The sequence below is a fragment of the Ranitomeya variabilis genome, chromosome 4 (assembly GCF_051348905.1).
Source record: "Ranitomeya variabilis isolate aRanVar5 chromosome 4, aRanVar5.hap1, whole genome shotgun sequence".
Taxonomy (NCBI): Eukaryota; Metazoa; Chordata; class Amphibia; order Anura; family Dendrobatidae; genus Ranitomeya; species Ranitomeya variabilis.
This window is the reverse complement of record NC_135235.1, coordinates 195,539,444-195,564,108: the sequence shown is the minus strand read 5'-3', so window position 1 is coordinate 195,564,108 and position 24,665 is coordinate 195,539,444. Positions and strand designations below refer to the sequence as shown.

Here is a 24,665-nt window from a genome sequence, read left to right as displayed (position 1 = left end):
TGGAGCAGGCTCATGGGTTGAGACTGGAGAAGATTAATGGGTTGAGACCGGAGCTGGCTCATGGGTTGAGACTGGAGCAGGCTCATGGGTTGAGACTGGAGCATGCTCATGAGTTGAGACTGGAGCAGGCTCATGGGTTTAGACTGGAGCAGGCTCAAGGGTTGAGACTAGAGCAGACTCATGGGTTGAGATTGGAGCAGGCTCATGGGTTTAGACTGGAGCAGGCTCATGGGTTGAGACTGGAGCAGGCTCATGGGTTGAGACTGGAGCAGGCTCACGGGTTGGGCCTGTAGCAAGCTCATGGGTTGAGACTGGAGCAGGCCCATGGGTTGAGACTGGAGCAGGCTCATGGGTTGAGACTGGAGCAGGCTCATGGGTTGAGACTGGAGCAGGCTCATGAGTTTTGCCTGAAGCAGGCTCATGGTTGAGACTGGAGCTGGCTCATAGGTTGAGACTGGAGCAGGTTCATGAGTTGAGACTAGAGCAGGCTCATGGGTTGAGACAGGAGCAGGCTCATGGGTTGAGACTGGAGTAGGCTCATGGGTTGAGACTGGAGCAGGCTTATGGGTTGAGACTGGGGCAGGCTCATGGGTTGAGACTGGAGCAAGCTCATGGGTTCAGACTGGAGAAGGGTCATGGGTTGAGATTCAAGCAGGCAAATGGTTTGAGGCTGGAGCAGGCTCGTGAGTTTAGCCTGGAGCAGGCTCATGGGTTGAGACAGGAGCAGGCTCATGGGTTGAGCCTGCACCATACACACCAGGTGCGATCTGTAGAATAAAGTCACCATCTGTCAGAAGCAAGTGTCAATTTTTGACACTACATGGACCTTTTCATGTAATGCAGATTTTTATGGACTCTACCAAGTGAGCATTGTCCACAGAGAAGAAATGTGCAACTGCTTAAAAGACACACCCCAGAGAATCCTGTAACCACACCCACTTGGTAGAGTCCATAAAATGATCTATAAATAAAAAGACCCATATATCTGGAATCATATGGCATATCTAATAAAGAAAAAAAAGTGTAATATGCATGGGAACACTGATTAATTAAAGATCAAAAACTGACCAATTTTGGCCTGGGGAAAGGTCCTTTTAAGTAGAGAGACTGCTTCATGTGACCATTCTGGAGCAGGATGTTCATAAGCAGCCATGACCCATTCTCCACCATCTAGGTACTCCAATAAAGCACAGCCCCAGGACACCATGATGTTCACTATATACTGAAGTAATGTAGTATTGCAATAAATAGAGCAAGTGGTCATACAATCGCAGGTTCGAGAGAAAAAAAAAAAAAATGTCAGAATTGCAGGTTTTTTTGGTTGCTGGAACCCCCAACCTCCCCTGCCCCCCAAAAATGCAATAGTGATCAAAACTTCAGATGTACCCTTTCATTTAAAAAAACAAGCCCTCATACAGGTCTACCGATGAAAAGGCTCCCAATCTCAGAAAAAGTCAGAATTTTTTTAGCCACTAAATGTTAAAAAAAACAAGATTTTTATTGCCATAATCCTACTGACCTGAAGATTCACGTTGTCAGCTAATATTTTTTCAGTACAATGAGGATTGTGAAAACGTGGCCATGTAAAAAAAATTCTCAGGTGACTATGTTGATAGATAATAAAGTTATGGGTCTTGGAAAAAGGGTACGAAAAAAAAGCAAAGGGCAAAAGCAAAAAAAAAAGCCCATCAGGAAGGGGTTAATAAAAAAATAATTAAATAAAACCCATTGAGTCTATACCTCATTTTCGTCTACGTACCTAAGACATTGAACCCCTTTGAATAGGCTTTGTGCAACTCCATGCGTTAGGTCATACAAAAATACGAATTGGTTACATTTTGACCATAGAGATTCTGGTTTTAGAAGGCAAATAAATAGTCAAATTCAAGTCCACATTAAAAAACAGCATAGAAATTTTTATCGGTTGAATCTACATTGTTTCTGTAGTTTAGTATCTTTTCTGCTTAATAAATATGGTAACCAGTCTCTTTGACAGTGTATGTAGAATAAAGGCAGCGTTGGGTTTTTCCGGTATTTTCAGTGTCGTAGTGGAGATAGGTCAGCTGGAATCCCTATCCACTCTGGTAAGAAGGCAGCATCATAATGAAAAACTTTCAAGAATTCAGATTCAGGAAGTGTAAAGTTAGTGAGGTAAATGGTTTCTCCTCCAACCAAGTAACTTGCCCAGAATCCAAATGTCCCAATAGTCATGATTGTGTGGTTGCAACCAACCAAAAGTGCAAAATCCTTGCCGGGAGTGGACTCATAGCCGTCCCCTGAGAAGTAGACATCACCCTTGGAATTGTCGATGTTCTCTTTACACCATTTCATTCCATTACTAGTCACAACAAAGACGGGTTTTTTGTACTTATTTCGGAAATAATTCATGGCTTTCTCCAAGTATCCTCTGTCTGCAACTACACCCTTCCATGCATCTGGCATGACGTTGACATAATCGCCTCTTCGGACATGGACCCCAATGTAGGTGACATTTTTTCGAGAACCTTTTATGCTCTCCAAAACCTGGTTGGCTTCAGTCTTAAGATAGTCATGAATTGTAAATTCCCTAATGATGTCCTCCCGAAGATGATGAAAAAATGTCCATGAGCAGGGGAAGCCCGTTAGTTTGATAAAACTCCCTTCAAGGTGATTATATTCTTCTGACATCCAGTCGTGTATCCAATATTCCTGAAATGGGACATACCTGGCCACACTGTTATGTAAAACTGGCAGCGTGATTTTAAATATTGGTGCCAAGTAGTTATGCATTTCTGTAAGTATAAAAGCCTGGCGCCCATTTGCTTTGGCCAAAGCGTATAAAGCAGCATATTCACCCATGTGATTTCCCAACCTCCCGTCAGGTTTTACAGTCCAAATTCCTAAATCTTTGCATTTAGCCACTATGTCATTGCTGCTAGACCATGAGACATCTTCTTCTGTTTTCGAAGGTTTGTCTTTATCTGGACATATTAACGATAAAGGCAGTTTAGCAGAAAATGCCAAAAATTGGATATGGATCTGTAATTGGTGTAATACAAAGAACATAAAAACTGACATTAATAGACAGCCCAATAAAAAAAGTTTCTTTTTGCTGTTGGGTAACTCCATTTTTTCCTGGTGCCTTTCCTAAGTTCGGGTTGGTCAGAGTGATTCATCGATAAGAAAGCGAATACCTGTTATAAAGAAAAAACAGAATTGTAATTGCTGAATCGAAGAATATAAGCATCTCTGTTCTTTCTTGGAGGGACCCATCACAAAACATTTATCATCTATCCACTGGACTCCTGGCAATCACCAGAATAGGGGTCCTGACCCAATTCACGAGGAGTTGGAATTAAGTGGAACTAAACTTTATTTAATGTCTATACAACATATATGTATAATTTAAGCTGTATTGGAGTATGATTATCGATCCCACACATTGAATGGACCTTTTAGTATGCATGTGTGACCATCACTCAGTGAATGAGACCCCAATTCTGGCAATTGATGGAGTTCCCAACCAAACGCAATACATTTATTAGATGTTTTGCTTGGGAAAATCCTTTAATGAACACATGGGTTAATTAGAGCTGGTTCTGTGGTTACCTCTGCTGACAAGGATAACATCTACGAAGACTTTGAATATTCTCTCCCTGTTTGTGTTGGTTACTCCCACGCTCCAAAGACAAAAGCGTCCCCAGAGAGTGTGAGAAACCGAGACGTTAGATAATGAGCTATGCTGTATATAACTGAAGTGTATTCTGCCATTTTAAGCAAGTAGATGCATGTACTTAAACAAAAAAATAGCCTGTGTGTGACTTGTTGCCCACTTTAAGAGAGATGTATAATCAAAGGAAACCGGTCACCATGAAAAAACTGTCCAATACTCTGGCATCATGTTTTAGAGAAGGAAAAGCCGAGCATGGTTGATATATAATGATGTTGGGAAATTATTCACTATAACTTGGAATTTATTCATTTATATCCCCATCTATTCTTTGTTTAGAAGTCCAGTGGGTGGTCTTAACAGTGATTGACAGTCTTTCCAGAATGAACATGAAGACATAATTAGCAGTAGACATAAGAGCGATTCCCTTCCACATATATTTAACCGCTTCCCGTCACTGAACTGTTTTCACATTTTAATGGAAAGTGCTACTCTCCATTAGGATGTGAATACAATCCTCTTTTCACTCCTGTATGTCAAAAAGTTAAAGAATGAAAACAGATATATGGTGCTGCCGAGTATGACATGTAGGCAGGCAGTAGACTCATGAGTACATTTAAATTAAAGGGAATCTGTCAGTAGGATCATTCCTCCTAAGCCGTCTATATGGGCATGTAGGTCATAGGAAGCTGAATAAAATGATCCTTTGATATCTGTGATCTGATGTGTTATTCCAGAGAAGTTCACATTTTTCTTAATATGTAGATCAGGTTTTAAGATCTATGGGTCGGACATAGATCTCACTGAGAATCTGCCTCCAGAGCTTATGTTAAATGAAAGGGAACGTTACCAGTGTGAGACATGAAATGACTGATAGTCAGCTCTCCTGATCTACATGTCTCGCACTGGTAATGCCCCCTTTCATTTAAAGTAAGCACTGGAGGCAGATTATTTGGGATATGTATGTCTGGACCGTAGATCTTAACAGCTTATTTACTTATTAAAAAAACAGGGATTTCTTAGCAATAAGACATTGAATCACAGATCCAATTAAAGGCGGTTCCAATTAAATGATTGGATCACAGATACATTAAAGGAGGGGCTGGGCTGTCGCTGCTGTTGTCATCATTGGTGGGACTGGAGCACAGAGTGCACTTACTCTGCCCACATAGGACATCCTGATGCTGGCACACGCCTGGATGTAAGCCTTCATTTCACATGCCTCAGCGTTCAGTATTGAATGCTGCGTGCACACAGTGTCAGGAGACATTAAGGGGCAGGCGTTTTGCTAGCCATCAGCCCGTCATCCTGTAATGTATATGCTCCAATGTTTCCTGTGATGTATATGCCCAGCATATCTTGTGTGATGTATATGCTCCAGCCCCAGCGTCTCCTGTGTAATGTATATGTTCCAGTCCCAGCGTCTCCTCTGTAATGTACTGTGGGGAAAAATGTATTTAGTCAGGGACCAATTGTGCATGTTCTCCCACTTAAAAAGATGATGTTATAATAGATGAATGTGGATAAAATCCGCGCTGCTGTGACAAATAATGGATCCAGATATAGTTATAAGGTGTTCGGGGTGGTTTATTCAACGCGTTTCGAAGCTCATGGCTTCTTCTTCAGGAAGTTTCCACACAGAGATATGTTATGATATGTTATCTCTGTGTGGAAACTTCCTGAAGAAGAAGCCATGAGCTTCGAAACGCATTGAATAAACCACCCGAACACCTTATAACTATATCTGGATCCATTATTTGTTGCAGCAGCGCGGATTTTATCCACATTCATCTATTATAACGTCTCTAAGAGGTCGCAGCGCCGACCTGTGGATCTGCAGCAGCTGACAAACTACACGCCTTTACTGTGTACCACCAGGTGAGCAGTTCTCTCATAATTGATTAGAAGCAATCCTGAGGATAAGACCCTATTTGCGCTTTTTTTGTCTCCTACTTTTCTATACTTAAAAAGATGAGAGAGGCCTGTAATTGACATCATAGGTAGACCACAACTATGAAAGTCAAAATGAGAAAACAAATCCATAAAATCACCTTGTCTGACTTGGTAAGATTTATTTTGCAAAATATGGTGGAAAATAAGTATTTGGTCACCTAAACACATGCAAGATTTCTGTCTCTCACACACTTCTAACTTCTTCTTTAAGAGTCTGTTCTGTCCTCCACTCATTACCTGGTGTAATGGCACCTGTTTGAATTTGTTATCAGTATAAAAGACACCTGATCACAACCTCAAACAGTTACACTCTAAACTCCACTATGGTGAAGACCCAAGAGCTGTCGAAGGACACCAGAAAAAAAAAAATTGCAGCCCTGCACCAGGCTGGGAAGACTGAATCTGCAGTAGGCAAGCAGCTTGGTGTGATGAAATCAAGTGTGGGAGCAATAATAAGAAAATGGAAGGCATACAAGACCACTGATAATCTCCCTCGATCTGTGGCCCACGCAAGATCTCACCCCGTGGTGTCAAAATTTTCACAAGAACGGTGAGCAAAAATCCCAGAACCACACTGGGGGACCTAGTGAATGACTTGCATAGAGCTGGGACCACCATAACAAAGGCTATCATCAGTAATACACTACGCTGCCAGAGACTCAGATCCTGCTGTGTCAGGCATGTCCCCCTGCTTAAGCCAGTACATGTCCGGGCCCACCAGAAGTTTGCTAGAGAGCATTTGATTATCCAGAAGAGTATTGGAAGAATGTCATGTGGTCTGATGAAACCAAAGTAGAACTGTTTGGGAGAAACGAAACTCATCGTGTTTGAAGGAGACAGAAGGCTGAGTTGCATCCAAAGAACACCATACCTACTGTGTAGCATGGGGGTGGCAACATCATGCTTTGGGGCTGTTTCTCTGCAAATGGACTTGAACAACTAATCCGTGTACATGAAAGAATGAATGGGGCCATGTATCATGAGATTTTGAGTGCAAACCTCCTTCCATCAGCAAGGGCATTGAAGATGAAACGTGGATGGGTCTTTCAGCATGATAATGATCCCAAGCACACCGCCAGGGCAACAAAGGAGTTGCTTCATAAGAAGCATATGAAGGTCCTGGAGTGGCCTAGCCAGTCTCCAGATCTCAACCCCATAGAAAACCTTTGGAGGGAGTTGAAAGTTCGTGTTGCACAGCAACAGGCCCAAAACATCACTCCTCTAGAGGAGATCTGCAAGGAGGAATGGGCCAACATACTACCAACAGTGTGTGCCAACCTTATGAAGACTTGCAGAAAACTGTTGTGAAATCCGTTCTCGGACTCCCTCCTGTGGTCATGAATGGTACTTTGGTTAGTTCTGCTCTTGGACTCCCTCTGGTGGCTTTGAGCGGAACTGCTGGTCACTGAGGTTGGCTTTATCAGCTGCTCTCGTTTATTGCTATGCTGGCTTCCCTATTTAACTCCAGTCAGATAGTTACTTCATGCTAGCTGTCAATGTTTCAGTATTGGTTCAGATCTCTCTTGGACTTCTCTGAGGACCTGTCTACTCCAGCAGAAGCTAAGTCTTTGCTAGTTCATTTGTTGTTACTGCTTCCTGAATATATTTCTTAGTACTGCTTATTTCTAGTCCAGCTTGCTATCATGATATTCCCTTGCTAGCTGGAAGCTCTGGGGGTGCAGAGTGGCACCTCCACACCTTGAGTCGGTGTGGGGAGTCTTTTTGCTTACTCTGCGTGGTTTTTTGTAGTCTTTTGTGCTGACCGCATAGTTCCCTTTTCTATCCTCTGACTATTTAGTGAAGTCTGGCCTCCTTTGCTAAAACCTGTTTCATTCCTGTGTTTGTGACTTTCCTCTTAATTCACAGTCAATATATGTGGGGGGTCTGCCTTTACCTTTGGGGAATTTCTCTGAGGCAAGGTAAGGCTTCTATTTCTATCTTTAGGTGTAGTTAGCTCTTAGGCTGTGAAGAGGCGTCTAGGGAGAGTTAGGTACGCTCCACGGCTATTTCTAGTGTGTGTGATAGGAGTAGGGTTTGCGGTCAGCAGAGTTCCCACTTCCCCAGAGCTAGTCCCGATTTTGAGTTTACTCATCAGGTCATTCCAGGTGCTCCTAACCACCAGGTCCATGACAGTACAGCTGGCGATAAAGTGTTAATGCATCTCAAAAGAGGGATAAGAGAAGTTCTGAACCCATTTTTTTTTCTTTGCAGTGTGTTTTGTCTCTCTTTTCCCCTTAACCTCTGGGTGGTTCAGGACTCAGGTGTAGATATGGATATTCAAGGTCTGTCCTCTTGTGTGGATCATCTCACTGCAAGGGTACAAAGCATTCAAGATTATGTAGTTCAGAATCCGATCTTAGAGCCTAGAATTCCAATTCCTGATTTGTTTTCTGGGGATAGATCTAAGTTTCTGAATTTCAAAAATAATTGTAAACTGTTTCTTGCTTTGAAACCCCGCTCCTATGGTGACTCCATTCAGCAAGTAAAAATTGTTATTTCTTTGTTGCGTGGCGACCCTCGGGACTGGGCATTCTCCCTTGCGCCAGGAGATCCTGCATTGCTTAATGTAGATGCGTTTTTTCTGGCGCTTGGATTGCTTTATGACGAACCGAATTCAGTGGATCAGGCAGAGAAAATCTTACTAGCTTTGTGTCAGGGTCAGGATGAAGCGGAGATATATTGTTAGAAGTTTAGAAAATGGTCTGTGCTTACTCAATGGAATGAGTGTGCTCTGGCAGCAATTTTTAGAAAGGGTCTTTCTGAAGCCCTTAAGGATGTTATGGTGGGATTCCCCACGCCTGCTGGTCTGAATGAGTCAATGTCCTTGGCCATCCAAATTGATCGGCGTTTGCGCGAACGCAAAATTGTGCACCATTTGGCGGTGTCCTCTGAGCAGAGGCCTGAGCTTATGCAATGTGATAGAACTTTGACCAGAACTGAACGGCAAGAACACAGACATCAGAATAGGCTGTGTTTTTACTGTGGTGACCCCACTCATGCTATCTCTGATTGTCCTAAGCGCACTAAGCGGTTCGCTAGGTCTGTCACCATTGGTACTGTACAGCCTAAATTTCTTTTGTCTGTTACTCTGATTTGCTCTTTGTCATCCTACTCGGTTATGGCATTTGTAGATTCAGGCGCTGCCCTGAATTTGATGGACTTGGAGTTTGCCAGGCGCTGTGGTTTTTTCTTGGAGCCTTTGCAGTATCCTATTCCATTAAGGGGAATTGATGCCATGCCGTTGGCCAAGAATAAACCTCAGTACTGGACTCAGTTGACCATGTGCATGGCTCCTGCACATCAGGAAGATATTCGCTTTTTGGTGTTGCATAATTTGCATGATGTGGTCGTGTTGGGTTTGCCATGGCTACAGGTTCATAATCCAGTATTGGATTGGAAATCAATGTCTGTGTCTAGTTGGGGTTGTCAAGGGGTACATGGCGATGTTCCGTTGGTGTCAATTTCTGCTTCCACTCCTTCTGAAGTCCCTGAGTTTCTGTCGGATTACCAGGATGTATTTGATGAGCCCAAATCCAGTGTCTACCCCCTCATAGGGATTGTGATTGTGCTATAAATTTGATTCCTGGTAGTAAGTTTCGTAAGGGCCGACTTTTCAATTTATCTGTGCCAGAGCACGCCGCTATGCGGAGTTATATGAAGGAGTCCTTGGAGAAAGGGCATATTCGCCCGTCTTCATCACCGTTGGGAGCAGGGTTCTTTTTTGTGGCCAAGAAGGATGGTTCTCTGAGACCCTGTATAGATTACCGCCTTCTCAATAAAATCACGGTCAAATTTCAGTACCCTTTGCGTCTGCTGTCTGATTTGTTTGCTCGGATTAAGGGGGCTAGTTGGTTCACCAAGATAGATCTTCGAGAGGTGTATAACCTTGTGCGTATTAAACAGGGCGATGAATGGAAAACAGCATTTAATACGCCCGAGGGCCATTTTGAGTACCTGGTAATGCCATTCGGGCTTTCAAATGCTCCATCTGTGTTTCAGTCCTTTATGCATGACATCTTCCGAAAGTATCTGGATAGATTCATGATTGTATATTTGGATGATATTTTGGTCTTTTCGGATGATTGGGAGTCTCATGTGAAACAGGTCAGAATGGTATTCCAGGTCCTTCGTGCTAATTTCTTGTTTGTGAAGGGGTCTAAATGTCTCTTCGGAGTTCAGAAGGTTTCCTTTTTGGGCTTCATTTTTTCCCCTTCTACTATCGAGATGGATCCTGTTAAGGTTCAGGCCATTTATGATTGGACTCAACCTACATCTGTGAAGAGCCTCCAGAAATTCCTGGGCTTTGCTAATTTTTACCGTCGCTTCATCGCTAATTTTTCTAGTGTGGTTAAACCTTTGACTGATTTGACAAAGAAAGGTGCTGATGTGGTGAATTGGTCCTCTGCGGCCATTGAGGCTTTTCAGGAGCTGAAAAGTTGTTTTTCTTCGGCCCCTGTGTTGCGTCAGCCAGATGTTTCGCTCCCTTTTCAGGTCGAGGTTGATGCTTCTGAGATTGGAGCAGGGGCTGTTTTGTCTCAAAGAAGTTCTGATGGCTCTGTGATGAAGCCATGTGCCTTCTTTTCTAGAAAGTTTTCGCCTGCTGAGCGTAATTATGATGTTGGCAATCGGGAGCTGCTAGCTATGAAGTGGGCATTCGAGGAGTGGCGACATTGGCTTGAGGGAGCCAAGCACCGCGTGGTGGTCTTGACGGATCACAAAAATCTGACTTATCTCGAGTCTGCCAAGCGGTTGAATCCTAGACAGGCTCGATGGTCGCTGTTTTTCTCCCGTTTCGATTTTGTGGTCTCATACCTTCCAGGTTCTAAGAATGTGAAGGCGGATGCCCTTTCTAGGAGTTTTGTGCCTCATTCTCCGGGAGTCCCTGAGGCGGCTGGTATTCTCAAAGAGAGGGTAATTCTGTCTGCCATCTCCCCTGATTTGCGGCGGGTGCTGCAGGAGTTTCAGGCTGATAGACCTGACCGTTGCCCAGCGGAGAAACTGTTTTTCCCTGATAGATGGACTAGCAGAGTTATTTCTGAGGTTCATTGCTCGGTGTTGGCTGGTCATCCTGGGATTTTTGGTACCAGAGATTTGGTGGCTAGGTCCTTTTGGTGGCCTTCCTTGTCACGGGATGTGCGTTCTTTTGTGCAGTCCTGTGGGACTTGTGCTCGGGCTAAGCCCTGCTGTTCTCGTGCCAGTGGGTTGCTTTTGCCCTTGCCAGTCCCAAAGAGGCCTTGGACGCATGTTTCCATGGATTTTATTTCAGATCTTCCTGTCTCTCAAAGGATGTCTGTCACCTGGGTGGTTTGTGATCGCTTTTCTAAGATGGTCCATTTGGTACCCTTGCCTAAATTACCTTCCTCCTCTGATTTGGTGCCATTATTTTTTCAACATGTGGTTCATTTGCATGGCATTCCGGAGAACATTGTGTCGGACAGAGGTTCCCAGTTTGTCTCTAGGTTTTGGCGGTCCTTTTGTGCTAAGATGGGCATTGATTTGTCTTTTTCTTCGGCTTTCCATCCTCAAACAAATGGTCAAACCGAACGAACCAACCAGACTTTGGAAACCTATCTGAGATGCTTTGTTTCTGCTGATCAGGATGATTGGGTGACCTTCTTGCCATTGGCTGAGTTCGCCCTTAATAATCGGGCTAGTTCGGCTACTTTGGTTTCGCCTTTTTTTTGCAATTCTGGTTTTCATCCTCGTTTTTCTTCGGGGCAGGTTGAGCCTTCTGACTGTCCTGGTGTGGATTCTGTGGTGGACAGGTTGCAGCAAATTTGGACTCACGTAGTGGACAATCTGACGTTGTCCCAGGAGAAGGCTCAATGTTTCGCTAACCGCCGTCGTTGTGTTGGTCCCCGACTTCGTGTTGGGGATTTGGTTTGGTTGTCTTCTCGTTATGTTCCTATGAAGGTTTCTTCTCCTAAGTTTAAGCCTCGTTTCATTGGTCCTTATAAGATTTCTGAAATTCTCAACCCTGTGTCATTTCGTTTGGTCCTTCCAGCTTCTTTTGCCATCCATAATGTGTTCCATAGGTCGTTGTTGCGGAGGTACGTGGCGCCTATGGTTCCCTCCGTTGATCCTCCTGCTCCGGTGTTGGTTGAGGGGGAGTTGGAGTATGTGGTGGAAAAAATTTTGGATTCTCGTATTTCGAGACGGAAGCTTCAGTACCTGGTTAAGTGGAAGGGCTATGGTCAGGAGGATAATTCCTGGGTTGTTGCCTCCGATGTCCATGCTGCCGATTTAGTTCGTGCCTTTCATTTGGCTCGTCCTGATCGGCCTGGGGGCCCTGGTGAGGGTTCAGTGACCCCTCCTCAAGGGGGGGGTACTGTTGTGAATTCGATTCTCGGACTCCCTCCTGTGGTCATGAATGGTACTTTGGTTAGTTCTGCTCTTGGACTCCCTCTGGTGGCTTTGAGCCGAAGTGCTGGTCACTGAGGTTGGCTTTATCAGCTGCTCTCGTTTATTGCTATGCTGGCTTCCCTATTTAACTCCACTCAGATCGTTACTTCATGCCAGCTGTCAATGTTTCAGTATTGGTTCAGATCTCTCTTGGACTTCTCTGAGGACCTGTCTACTCCAGCAGAAGCTAAGTCTTTGCTAGTTCATTTGTTGTTACTGCTTCCTGAATATATTTCTTAGTACTGCTTATTTCTAGTCCAGCTTGCTATCATGATATTCCCTTGCTAGCTGGAAGCTCTGGGGGTGCAGAGTGGCACCTCCACACCGTGAGTCGGTGTGGGGGAGTCTTTTTGCTTACTCTGCGTGGTTTTTTGTAGTCTTTTGTGCTGACCGCATAGTTCCCTTTTCTATCCTCTGACTATTTAGTGAAGTCTGGCCTCCTTTGCTAAAACCTGTTTCATTCCTGTGTTTGTGACTTTCCTCTTAATTCACAGTCAATATATGTGGGGGTCTGCCTTTACCTTAGGGGAATTTCTCTGAGGCAAGGTAAGGCTTCTATTTCTATCTTTAGGTGTAGTTAGCTCTTAGGCTGTGAAGAGGCGTCTAGGGAGAGTTAGGTACGCTCCATGGCTATTTCTAGTGTGTGTGATAGGAGTAGGGTTTGCGGTCAGCAGAGTTCCCACTTCCCCAGAGCTAGTCCCGATTTTGAGTTTACTCATCAGGTCATTCCGGGTGCACCAGGTCCATAACAGAACAAACGTTTCACCACTGTCATTGCCAACAAAAGATATTTAACAAAATATTGAGATGAACTTTTGTTAATGACCAAATACTTATTTTCCACCATAATTTGCTAAATAAATCTTGCCAAATCAGACAAGGTGATTTTCTGGATTTGTTTTCTCACTTTGACTCTCATAGTTGTGGTCTACCTATGTCAATTACAGGCCTCTCTCATCTTTTTAAGTGGGAGAACTTGCACAATTGGTCGCTGACTAAATACTTTTTTTCCCCACTGTATAGGCTGCAGTCCTAGCATCTGCTGTGTAATGTATGTGCTGCAGCCCTAGTGTCTCTTGTGTGATGTATTTGCTGCAGGTCCAGTGTCTCCTGTGTGATTTATATATGCATATAGTACAGTACTATGTGTCTCCTATGTGATGCACACAGCAGATCTCCCATTGCTTCAGCTCTACAAATGTGACATGAGCAGTAATGAATTGAGAAGACCTTTAGTGTAATATACATCTATGTTCAGAACTTACTGCTCTGAGTTATTTTCAAAATTCATAGCAACAAGTCAACTGCGTTCCAGGCCGATGCAAATCTGTAAAAGCAGTTGCAAATAGCAACATCATAACTACCACCTAACATCACAACCACACAAAAGAGAATCAGTTCCAGCCATTACATTAGGTGAGGTACCTTATTTTTTGGACTATAAGACTCACTTTTTCGCAAAAATATTTGGGAGGAAAATGGGAGGCGAATCTTATAGTCTGAACGCAGGCTTACAGGGGGGGTTGCAGCACTGATGTAACAGTGTCCCTTCATCAGGGGTCTGGCGGTGGCAGAAGTGTGGCAACGCTGAAGCTCGGTGTCGGCGGTGAGCAGTACGGAATGCATCATTTGTTTCCTTGTGGCCATCTTTCTGAAGCCGTGGGCCACCAGAGGCGTCGTGTGCAGCAGATTGAGATCTCGGCTGGGCTTCTCGTGTTCCATTTTCCTGAGGCTGTAGGCATTTTCCTGTAGCCAAGGGCCGCCGAGAAACCATTGATGCACTCGGCTCTCACCGTGGACACCGGGCAGCAGCTTCATCACATTTCTGCTGCCGGCATCCTGAGCAAGGGACCCTGCTCCATGCAACGCACTCTGCTCTGCTCTGCCTCACCACTGACACCGGACCCGCAGCATCGCACCACTGGGATACCCCAGGACTGCAGCATTGCCCCACTTCTGCTGCTGCCACCTTCCTGAGGAAGGTACCATTTCTCCTGTTAAGGTATCTTACCTGAGGGCTGGTGGTGGTAGAGTGGAGACTCTACCACCACCAGCCCTCAGGTAAGATACCTTAAATTCGGACGATAAGACAGACCCCCATCTGCTATTTTCCACCCCAAAATTTGGGGTGCGTCTTATGGTCCGGTGCGTCTTATAGTCCGAAAAATACGGCAATTAAACATTTGACCAAATATAGCAGGATAAATTTCAAGATAATTTTGTATCCCAAGTGCTGGTATAAATATCTAAATGCCCCTTGGCAGAAAAAAGGTTCCCAACCTCTGTTTTAGGATTTGACGGAAACTTGTCAGGTCCAATAACACTATTAACATGCAGATATAGGGTTAAAAGGTAAATAGGTGCCTGGAAAAATCGCTCTTCTTTTTCTAATCCTTAAATTGTCAACTCTTGTTAGAGTTTTCCCACTTCTTACTAACTTTCCCGTTAACGTTATCCTGATCCAACAAATTACAATAAACCAAAGGATTAAACTGATTATTTTGCTGGAACTTCATGGCTTGTGATCTAGCTTTCATCATCAAAAACACATAAATTCATACATAACTTGCAGAAATCTGTTACAAAATCAAACTATGTTTGTTGCACCTTGTTCAATATCAATTTTCACCTGGTTTCCCTTGGAGTAAATTTTATCCAGCCATAAGCTCTCCATGTTTTTCTTTTTTTTTTTGCCTAAGAGTATACATGATTGTAAAAATAATCTTTTGTATCCTGTTCAAATTTTTTTTGTTTACTCTGCAAATCAGATGATCTTGAGCTGAGCTGTTTACATTTCTTCAAAGTATAGACATGTAATTTTGTCTTTTAATAGAATAGGTGCAGTTGGACTTTGTAAACCTCTATGGAATCAAAATACTTTATTATATTCCTTAAGTGTAGATGCAAGTAGGGCTAATTGGACTTCCTTCTTTTTTAGCTGTTCTAATCTCCTATGAAGATCAGCCATGCAGTCTTCTATTACAACATTTAGAAATGTCAGTGTCTCTGCCTTATCAGTTATTGACAAAATGCCATTAACAATATATTCAAGTCCATGAGCAAATAGCGCCTCAGGGTCCCAAAGGAGAAAACAAAATAAACTTCTTATCACAACTGACCCTTTCTACACTTGCAGAAAACCTTGCAATTAAGTACTAGCTGCTATCCACTTCTGACAATAAGCAGCCGGCACAAATTGTGATTTTTTTTTATTTTTGGCAGTGTAAGAAAGCAGGAGGTAAGGTCCTGGATGGCAAATATGTGTCACCAAGGTGGTTGGCGTTGGTGACGCAAGTCTCTGGAGAAAGTGCACCAGTAACTAACAAAGGACATGCGCCGCCGGTGCCATCTTGGAGGATGGCACAGTAGCAGCTATCGGATCCATTTCCAAATAGATTTTTTTTTATGAATATGAGAATAAGATCCAACAAAATAGCATACACAATAGATATGTGATTAGGCAGTAACGCAGGCACCACCTCTGGTGTCTGCCTTCAGAAGGGTTTTTTTTTCCAAGCTATATATAATATTCATTATGTAAACTAGAGGGCAGGTCAGTGAGGGATCAGTGACCTGTCAGAAGCCATACTGATGAATATATAATCAGAGCACCACATGAAGACCGCCCACAACCCCACTCACTGGCCACCCACAACCCCGTCCACAGCTCGCCCTGGAGCATGAGCATATCATTAACTCAAAACTGAAAATAAAGATTAAACAACAACCACAAGACAGATTTCATCACCAGGTATCACTGTAATCAGTATAACAGCGCCGACCTGACACTGTGTAGGTTACTGTGCACAACCCTGCTGACGGGTCCCTTTAACTAAAAATATGTGGCAATAAGAGGCATACCATTTTGTTTAGGATCAAAATTAGGCTTTACTTGGAGCAATTCTTGAATGGGTACTGGGCGAGGTACAGGTACTGGCTTAGTAAAAAGTAAAAATTACCATGTGCTACAGTATGTGTCCATCTTTCTCATTTTTCAAAGTAGGGAGGTAAGCTAAATTCACTTTCCGTAGATCTTCACCTACCCTACTTGATTATGGATCTGCTTTTTCCTCTCTTTTCATAGATGTGACTGTTTTCACTCTAGGCTTTCACTCCCGGAGCTCCCTCTCTGTCCCTGTTGGCTCTATCTGTCACTTCTTCAGTTCTACGCAACATAATCATAGGGTGCCGTTGAGCTTCTATGACAAATAAAGGCTTAACAATGACTGCTAGCTCTGATACAAATTATAGACAAACAGATAATGCTGGAGGCAGCTTGCTAATATAACAATGACAGGCTGGATAATGGACTACTGTAAATAAGATAAAAATACATTTTATATTAAATAGCTATAAATATTGTGCAACTAAAGTAAAATAAAAGTTTTTAAATATAAAAAAAGTCCAACAAATTCAAATTTTGCCAAAAAAGTAGATTAATCAACAAAAAACCCCCCCTAAAACTCTCTCAAATATTTAGTATCACCACATCCATAACGACCTGTACTATAAAATGTTATCATTATTTATCCCACATGGAGTGAAAAACAAAAAAAATAAAAGAAACATAACAGAATTGCCATTTTTGTCCATAACAGCTGACATAAAATGTAATAATAAAAGGTAATTGAAAATGTATTTAAAAAATGAATAGTACCAGTATAAACGACAGTTCATTACACAAAAATAAGCCCTGACACAGAAAAGTGAAAAAGCTGTGGATGAGAATGAAGTGCGAAAAATATATATTTTATAAATGTGATTTTCTTATGTAAAAGTAATAAAAAAGTTATGAATTGAGAATCATTATAATTGTATTAACTTGTACTATCTATATATATAAGAGGCATCGTGATTACTCGCTAATCCCACCCCCTGCAAGTAACTCCGCCCCCCACCACATCACCACACATAATCCTGCCCCCCACCCCATTACCACACACAATCCCGCCCCCACCACATCACTACACACAATCCCACCCCCCACAAATCCCGCCCCCCACCACATCACCACACATAATCCTGCCCCTTCAACACATCACCACACATAATCCCGCCCCTAACACATCACCACACAATCCCGCCCCCCCAACACATCACCACACATAATACCGCCCCCACACCCCATTACCACACATAATCCGGCCCCCCTACCACATCACCACACATAATCCCGCCACCCCACATTACTACACATAATCCCGACCCCCACCACATTACCACAGATCCCGACCCCCCACCACATCACCACACACAATCCCGCCCCCACCACATTACCACACATAATCCCACCCCCCACCACATTACCACACATAATCCCACCCCCCACCATATTACCACACATAATCCCACCCCCCACCACATTACCACACGTAATCCCGCCCCCCACCACAACGCCACACGTAATCCTGCCCCCCACCACATTACCACACATAATCCCGCCCCCCCACCACATTACCACACATAATCCCGCCCCCCACATTACCACACATAATCCCGCCCCCACCACATTACCACACATAATCCCGCCACCCCACCACATCACGACAGATAATCCCGCCCCCCACCCCATCACCACACATAATCCCGCCCCCCCACCCCATCACTACACATAATCCCACCTCCCACCGCATTACTACAGATAATCCCGCCTCCCCACCACATTGCCACACATAATCCCACCCCCACCACATTACCACAGATAATCCCGCCCCCCACCACATTACCACACATAATCCCGCCCCACCACATTACCACACATAATCCCGCCCCCCACATTACCACACATAATCCCGCCCCCCCACCCCATCATTACACATAATCCCGCCCCCCCACCCCATCATTACACATAATCCCGCCCCCCACCCCATCACCACACATAATCCCGCCCCCCCACCACATCACCACACATAATCCCGCCCCCCACCACATTACTACACATAATCCCCCCCACCACATTACCACACATAATCCCGCCCCCCCACCACATTACCACACATAATCCCGCCCCCACCACATTACCACAAATAACCCCGCCCCCACCACATTACCACACATAATCCCGCCCCCGCCACATTACCACACATAATCCCGCCCCCCCACCACATTACCACACATAATCCCGCCCCCCCACATTACCACACATAATCCCGCCCACCCTCCACATTACCACGCATAATCCGGCCCCCCCACCACATTACCGCACATAATCCCATCCCCCCACCACATTATCATACATAATCCCACCCCCCACCACATTACCACACATAATCCCGCCCACCACCACATTACCACACTTAATCCCGCCCCCCACCACATTACCACACATAATCCTGCCCCCCACCACATCACCACACATAATCCCACCCCTAAAACATCACCACACAATCCCCCCCAACACATCACCACACATAATCCCGCCCCCACACCCCATTACCACACATAATCCCGCCCCCTACCACATCACCACACATAATCCCGCCACCCCACCACATTACTACACATAATCCCGACCCCCACCACATTACCACACATCCTGCCCCCCACCACATCACCACATCACCACACACAATCTTGCCACCCCACCACATCATCACACGTAATCCCGCCACCCACCACATTACCACACATAATCCCACCCCCCACCACATTACCACACATAATCCTGCCCCCCCACCACATCACCACACGTAATCCCGCCACCCACCACATTACCACACATAATCCCATCCCCCCACCACATTACCACACATAATCCCGCCCTCTCACCACAACACCACACATAATCCCGCCCCCCCACCACATTACTACACATAATCCCACCCCCCACCCCATCACCACACATAATCCCACCCCCACCCCATCACCACACATAATCCCGCCCCCCCACCTTATCACCACACATAATCCTGCCCCCCACCCCATCACCACACGTAATCCCGCCCCCCACCCCATCACCACACATAATCCCGCCCCCCACCCCATCACCACACATAATCCTGCCCCCCACCACATTACCACACAATCCCGCCCCCCACCCCATTTCCACACATAATCCCGCCCCCAACACATCACCACACTATTGTTATTAACTTCATTTTAAGTTAATTTACTACCTGCGTAAGCGCTATTGAATGTTGTCATTATTTACTTTAGTTTAATCACCAGCAGCGTTAATTAGATAGCAATGAGCGTGCCGACCATTAGCTGGCTGGAAACATCTAGTAAAACTATATTCTGCATGGTAAACATTGTGAAAAAAATTCACAAAATAATGCCAGAATTGCTGTTTTTATTCATCCCACTTACCAAAAAGTGTGGAAAAATCCTATATTCCTCGAAAACTACACCTTATCCAGACAAAACAAGCATGAACTACGCTCAGGTGAAGAAAAAATTGAAAAAAATCCATCGGTCTCAGAAAATACTAACCTAAAAAAAGTATTTTGTGAAAAAGTAATAAAATAAAAACCAAGCTAAATAAATATGGTATTATTATTATTATTTATTGTTATAGCACCATTTATTCCATGGAGCTTTACATGTAAGGAGGGGTATACATAATAAAAGCAAGTACAATAATCTTAAACAATACAAGTCATAACTGATACAAGAGGAGAGAGGACCCTGCCCGAAGGCTCACAATCTACAAGGGATGGGTGAGGATACAGTAGGCGAGGGTAGAGCTGGTCATGCAGCGGTTTGGTCGATCGGTGGTTACTGCAGGTTATAGGCTTGTCAGAAGAGGTAGGTCTTCAGGCTCTTTTTGAAGGTTTCGATGGTAGACGAGAGTCTGGTGTGTTGTGGTAGAGGGTTCCAGAGTAGGGGTGATACGCGAGAGAAATCTTGTATACGATTGTGGGAAGAGGAGATAAGAGGGGAGTAGAGAAGGAGGTCTTGTGAGGATCGGAGGTTGCGTGTAGGTAAGTACCAGGAGACGAGGTCACAGATGTATGGAGGAGACAGGTTGTGGATGGCTTTGTATGTCATGGTTAGGGTTTTGTACTGGAGTCTCTGGGTAATGGGGAGCCAGTGAAGGGATTGACAGGGGGAGAAGCTGGGGAATAGCGGGGGGACAGGTGGATTAGTCGGGCAGCAGAGTTTAGAATAGATTGGAGGGGTGCGAGAGTGTTCAAGGGGAGGCCACAGAGCAGGAGGTTGCAGTAGTCAAGGCGAGAGATGATGAGGGCATGGACTAGGGTTTTTGCAGATTCTTGGTTGAGGAATGAACGGATTAGTGAAATATTTTTGAGTTGAAGTCGGCAGGAAGTGGAAAGGGCTTGGATATGTGGTTTGAAGGAGAGATCAGCGTCAAGGATTACCCCGAGGCAGCGAGCTTGTGGGACTGGGGAGAGTGGGCAGCCATTTACTGTAATGGATAGGTTTGTTGGGGGGGGTCACGTGAGATGGGGGAAAGATGATGAATTCTGTTTTGTCCATGTTAAGTTTCAGAAATCTAGCGGAGAAGAAGGATGAAATAGTGGACAGACATTGAGGGATTCTGGTTAGTAGGGAGGTGATATATAGTCCAGAGATGTAGATCTGTGTGTCATCAGCATAGAGATGATACTGAAAGCCATGAGATTCTATGAGCTGTCCCAGGCCAAAGGTGTAAATGGAGAAGAGCAGTGGCCCTAGGACTGAACCTTGTGGGACTCCGACAGATAGGGGGCGAGGTGAGGAGGGGGTGTGTGAGTGGGAGACTCTGAATGTCCAGTCTGTTAGGTATGATGAGATCCAGGATAGAGCCAAGTCTGTGATGCCAAGGGATGAGAGGGTCTGTAATAATAGGAAATGGTCCACTGTGTCAAAGGCAGCCGACAGGTCCAGGAGGAGGAGGACAGAGTAGTGTCGCTTGCTCTTGGCGGTGAATAGGTCATTGGTGACCTTAGTTAGGGCAGTTTCAGTGGAGTGGTGTGACCGGAAGCCAGATTGTAAGCAGTCGAAGAGGGAGCAAGAAGAGAGATGGGAGGACAGTTCAAGGTAGACGTGTTGTTCCAGTAGTTTTGAGGTCTCTTCCACATTTAAAGGGGATCTGTCAGTAGGATCAGCCCTCTTAAGCCATCAATATGAACAAGGAAGCTGAATAATATGATACCTTGATATCTGCGATCCGATGACTTATTCCAGAACAACCCATACTTTCAGCAAAATTTAACTGAGCTGTTAAGATCTCTGGGCCGAGCATAGATCTCACCGATAATCTGTCTAAAGAGCTTATTTTAAATAAAAGGGGCATTACCAATGTGAGACATGTAGATCAGGAGAGCAGACTATCAGTCATTACATGTCCCACACTGGTAACTCTCCTTTCATTTAAAATACACTCTGGAGACAGATTCTCAGGGAGATCTATGTCCAGCCCATAGATCTTAACAGCTCACTTACATATTTCCCTCACTCATTAATGAGTATTACTCATTTGACTGGCATTGAGATAACTGAATGTACTATATATCATACCCCATTGATTGATGAGTGGAATTTATTGACCTGTTTTTACAGCGTCAAGTTTGTTTCTTGTTGGGTCTCTCCAAGACCTTTTTAAATTTGTTAATTAAAAGTTAATTTTTAGTCCTTATTGCTGGTACCCATTGCTAATAGAGCTGGACTCATTCCTTCACATTAATAATATTGGCTAGTCTGTCTGTCTTTAATGTGTAAGTGAGCTATTAAGATCTATGGGCCGGACATAGATACCCCTGAGAATCTGTCTCCAGAGTTTATTTTAAATGAAAGGAGAGTTACCAGTGTGAGCCATGTAATGACAGTTTGCTCTCCTGATCTACATGTCTCATATTGGTAATGCCCCCTTTATTTAAAATAAGCTCTTTAGATGGATTATTGGTGAGATCTATGCTCGGCCCAGAGATCTTAATAGCTCATTTAAATATTGATAAAAGTATGGATTGTTCTGGAATAAGTCATCGATTTGCAGATATGAAGGTACCTTTTTATTCAGCTTCCTATGATCTACATGCCCATATAGAAGGCTTCGGAGCGTTCATTCTACTGACAGATGCCCTAAGTTCACATGGTGTGAAAATACATTTTCCACTGCAGATTAGCTTGTAGAAAATCTACAGGGTTTTCAGTGCCAGCAGAAAGCATGACATTTTCTGAAATCATGCTGCAAAAAATATCCATTGGTTTGCATCAATAGATGCTCTAGATATTGGTTGAGATGTTCTCCCTTTGCCATGCAAACGGTCAAATATGTGACTTCCCTGTAAATTTTTTGCAATAATATATGGTATATACCAATGTGGATATTAATGCAGGACTTCTCCTGCCAAAGATCCTCAGCAAATACATTCTGTGGGAATGTAGCATAACATGAACACGACTGTTATGATCCTTAGTGGTTGAGGATCACGAATTACTCCAGCTAAGTAACAAACATAGGACAAGCTCTAGGGAGGTGGCAAACTGGACTGACCGCAAATCTGAACCTATCCAAACACACTAGAAGTAGCCGGTGAACGTGCCTAAAAATCCTAGAAGTCTCGAGCCAGCCTGAGGAACTAACTACCCCTAGAGAGAAAGAAAGACCTCTCTTGCCTCCAGAGAAATAATCCCCAAAGATATAGAAGCCCCCAACAAATAATAACGGTGAGGTAAGAGGAAGGCACATACACAGGGGTGAAAACAGATTCAGCAAATGAGGCCCACTAATACTAGATAGCAGAAAATAGTAAAGGGGTCTGTGCGGTCAGTAAAAAACCCTTACAAAATATCCACACTGAGATTTCAAGAACCCCCGCACCAACTAACGGTGTGGGGGGAGAAACTCAGTCCCCTAGAGCAACCAGCAAGCGAGGAGATCACATCTTAGCAAGCTGGACAAGAAACATGATGAATGCTGATAATCAAAAAATGAACGGACAAAAACTTAGCTTGTCTTGGAGAGGCTGGGAGCAAGGTAATCACAAGGAATCTGAAGAGCACTGAATACATTGATAGCAGGCAAGGAACTGAGTATCCAGGTGAGCTAAATAGGAAACCAACCAAGGATAACGAACCAGCTGATGCAGCCAACCTGCAGAAAGACAACACTACACAGTGCCGCTTGTGACCACTAGAGGGAGCCTAAAAATAGAGTTCACAACACACGACTATATTATCACCTATGATAAAATCATCTCTCAATGGGAAATTGAACAAGAAGAAAAAAAAAATGAATGGGTTAATGTTATGATCTGGTGGTTTAGGAGCAACATGGGACGTGCTCTGGAGGAGGTGGTACCTGTACTGACCGCAATTCCTGAACTTAACACACACACTAGAAGTAGCCATGGGATGTTCCTGTCACTCCCTAGACACCTCGTCACAGCCGGAGGATTAACTACCCCTAACGATAGAAACAGGAAAGCTATCTTGCCTCAGAGAAAATCCCCAAAGGTTAGAGAGCCCCCCACAAATATTGACTGTGAGTGGAGAGGGAAATGACATACGCAGAATGAAAGCAGGATGTAGCAAAGGAGGCCAATCTCGCTAGATAGATAGAACAGGACAATACTGTGCGGTCAGTATTAAAAACTAGAAAAATCCACCACAGAGTTTACAAAAATCTCCACAGCTGACTAAAGGTGTGGAGGGTAAATCTGCTTCCCAGAGCTTCCAGCTTAACTGAAATAATCCATACTGACAAGCTGGACTAGAAAAAACATAGAAAGTGCAGAACGATTAAGTCCACAAAAAGTGGACTGCAAATGAACTAGGCTAGGACTTATCTTTGCTGAACTGGTCAGAATATCAGGGAAATCCAAGCAGAGATGTGAATCCAACCAGGAACCATTGACAACTGGCACAGGCTGAAAGATAGAGCCAGGTTAAATAGCCGAGCCAGAAAGACAATCAGTGGAAACAGCTGCTGACAGCTAATTCCAAGGAGCAGCAGTACCACTTAAAACCACCGGAGGGAGCCCAAGAGCAGAACTCACAAAAGTGCCACTTACAACCACCGGAGGGAGCCCAAGAGCGGAATTCACAACAGGTTAAGCTGTATTACCTGTGTAAAAATAAGTATTTGATACACTGCCAATTTTGCAACTTTTCCCACCTACAAAGAATGGAGAGGTCTGTAATTTAATTGTAGGTACATTTCACCTGTGAGAGACAGAATCTAAAAATAAAATCCAGAAAATCACATTGTATGATTTTTTACTTAATTAAATTGCATTTTATTGCTTGAAATAAGTGTTTGATCACCGACCAACAAGCAAGAATTCCAGCTCTCACAGACCTGATAGTTTTTCTTTAAGAAGCCCCCCTACTCTGCACTCATTACCTGTATTAATTGCACATGTTTGAACTAATTACCAGTATAAAACACACCTGTCCACACAATCAATCACAGCCCAACCTCTCCACCATGGCCAAGACCAAAGAGTTATAAACGGATACCATGGACAAAATTGTAGACCTGCACAAAGCTGGGATTGGTTACAGGACAATAGGCAAGCAGCTTAGTGAGAAGGCAACAATTGTTGGCACAATTATTAGAAAATGGAAGAAACGCAAGATGACTGTGAATCTTCCTCATTCTGGAGCTCCATGCAAGGTCTCGCCTCGTGGGGTACGGATGATTCTGAGAAAGGTCAGGAATCAGCACAGAACTACATGGGAGGACTTGGTCAATGACCTGAAGAGAGCTGGGACC

At 44.1% G+C, this 24,665-nt stretch overlaps 1 protein-coding gene across 1 annotated transcript in view; it reads right to left on the bottom strand.

The window, feature by feature from the left end:
• Positions 1-448: 448 nt before the first annotated feature.
• The window catches only part of LOC143770179 (galactoside alpha-(1,2)-fucosyltransferase 2-like), a 61,916-nt gene continuing 37,699 nt past the window's right edge, over positions 449-24,665 (bottom strand). Inside the window, exon 2 of the mRNA XM_077259538.1 lies at positions 449-3,173. Within this exon, the coding sequence (XP_077115653.1) occupies positions 2,038-3,108 (1,071 nt within the window). The 5' untranslated portion in view covers positions 3,109-3,173 and the 3' untranslated portion in view covers positions 449-2,037. The remainder of the gene's footprint in view (positions 3,174-24,665) is intronic.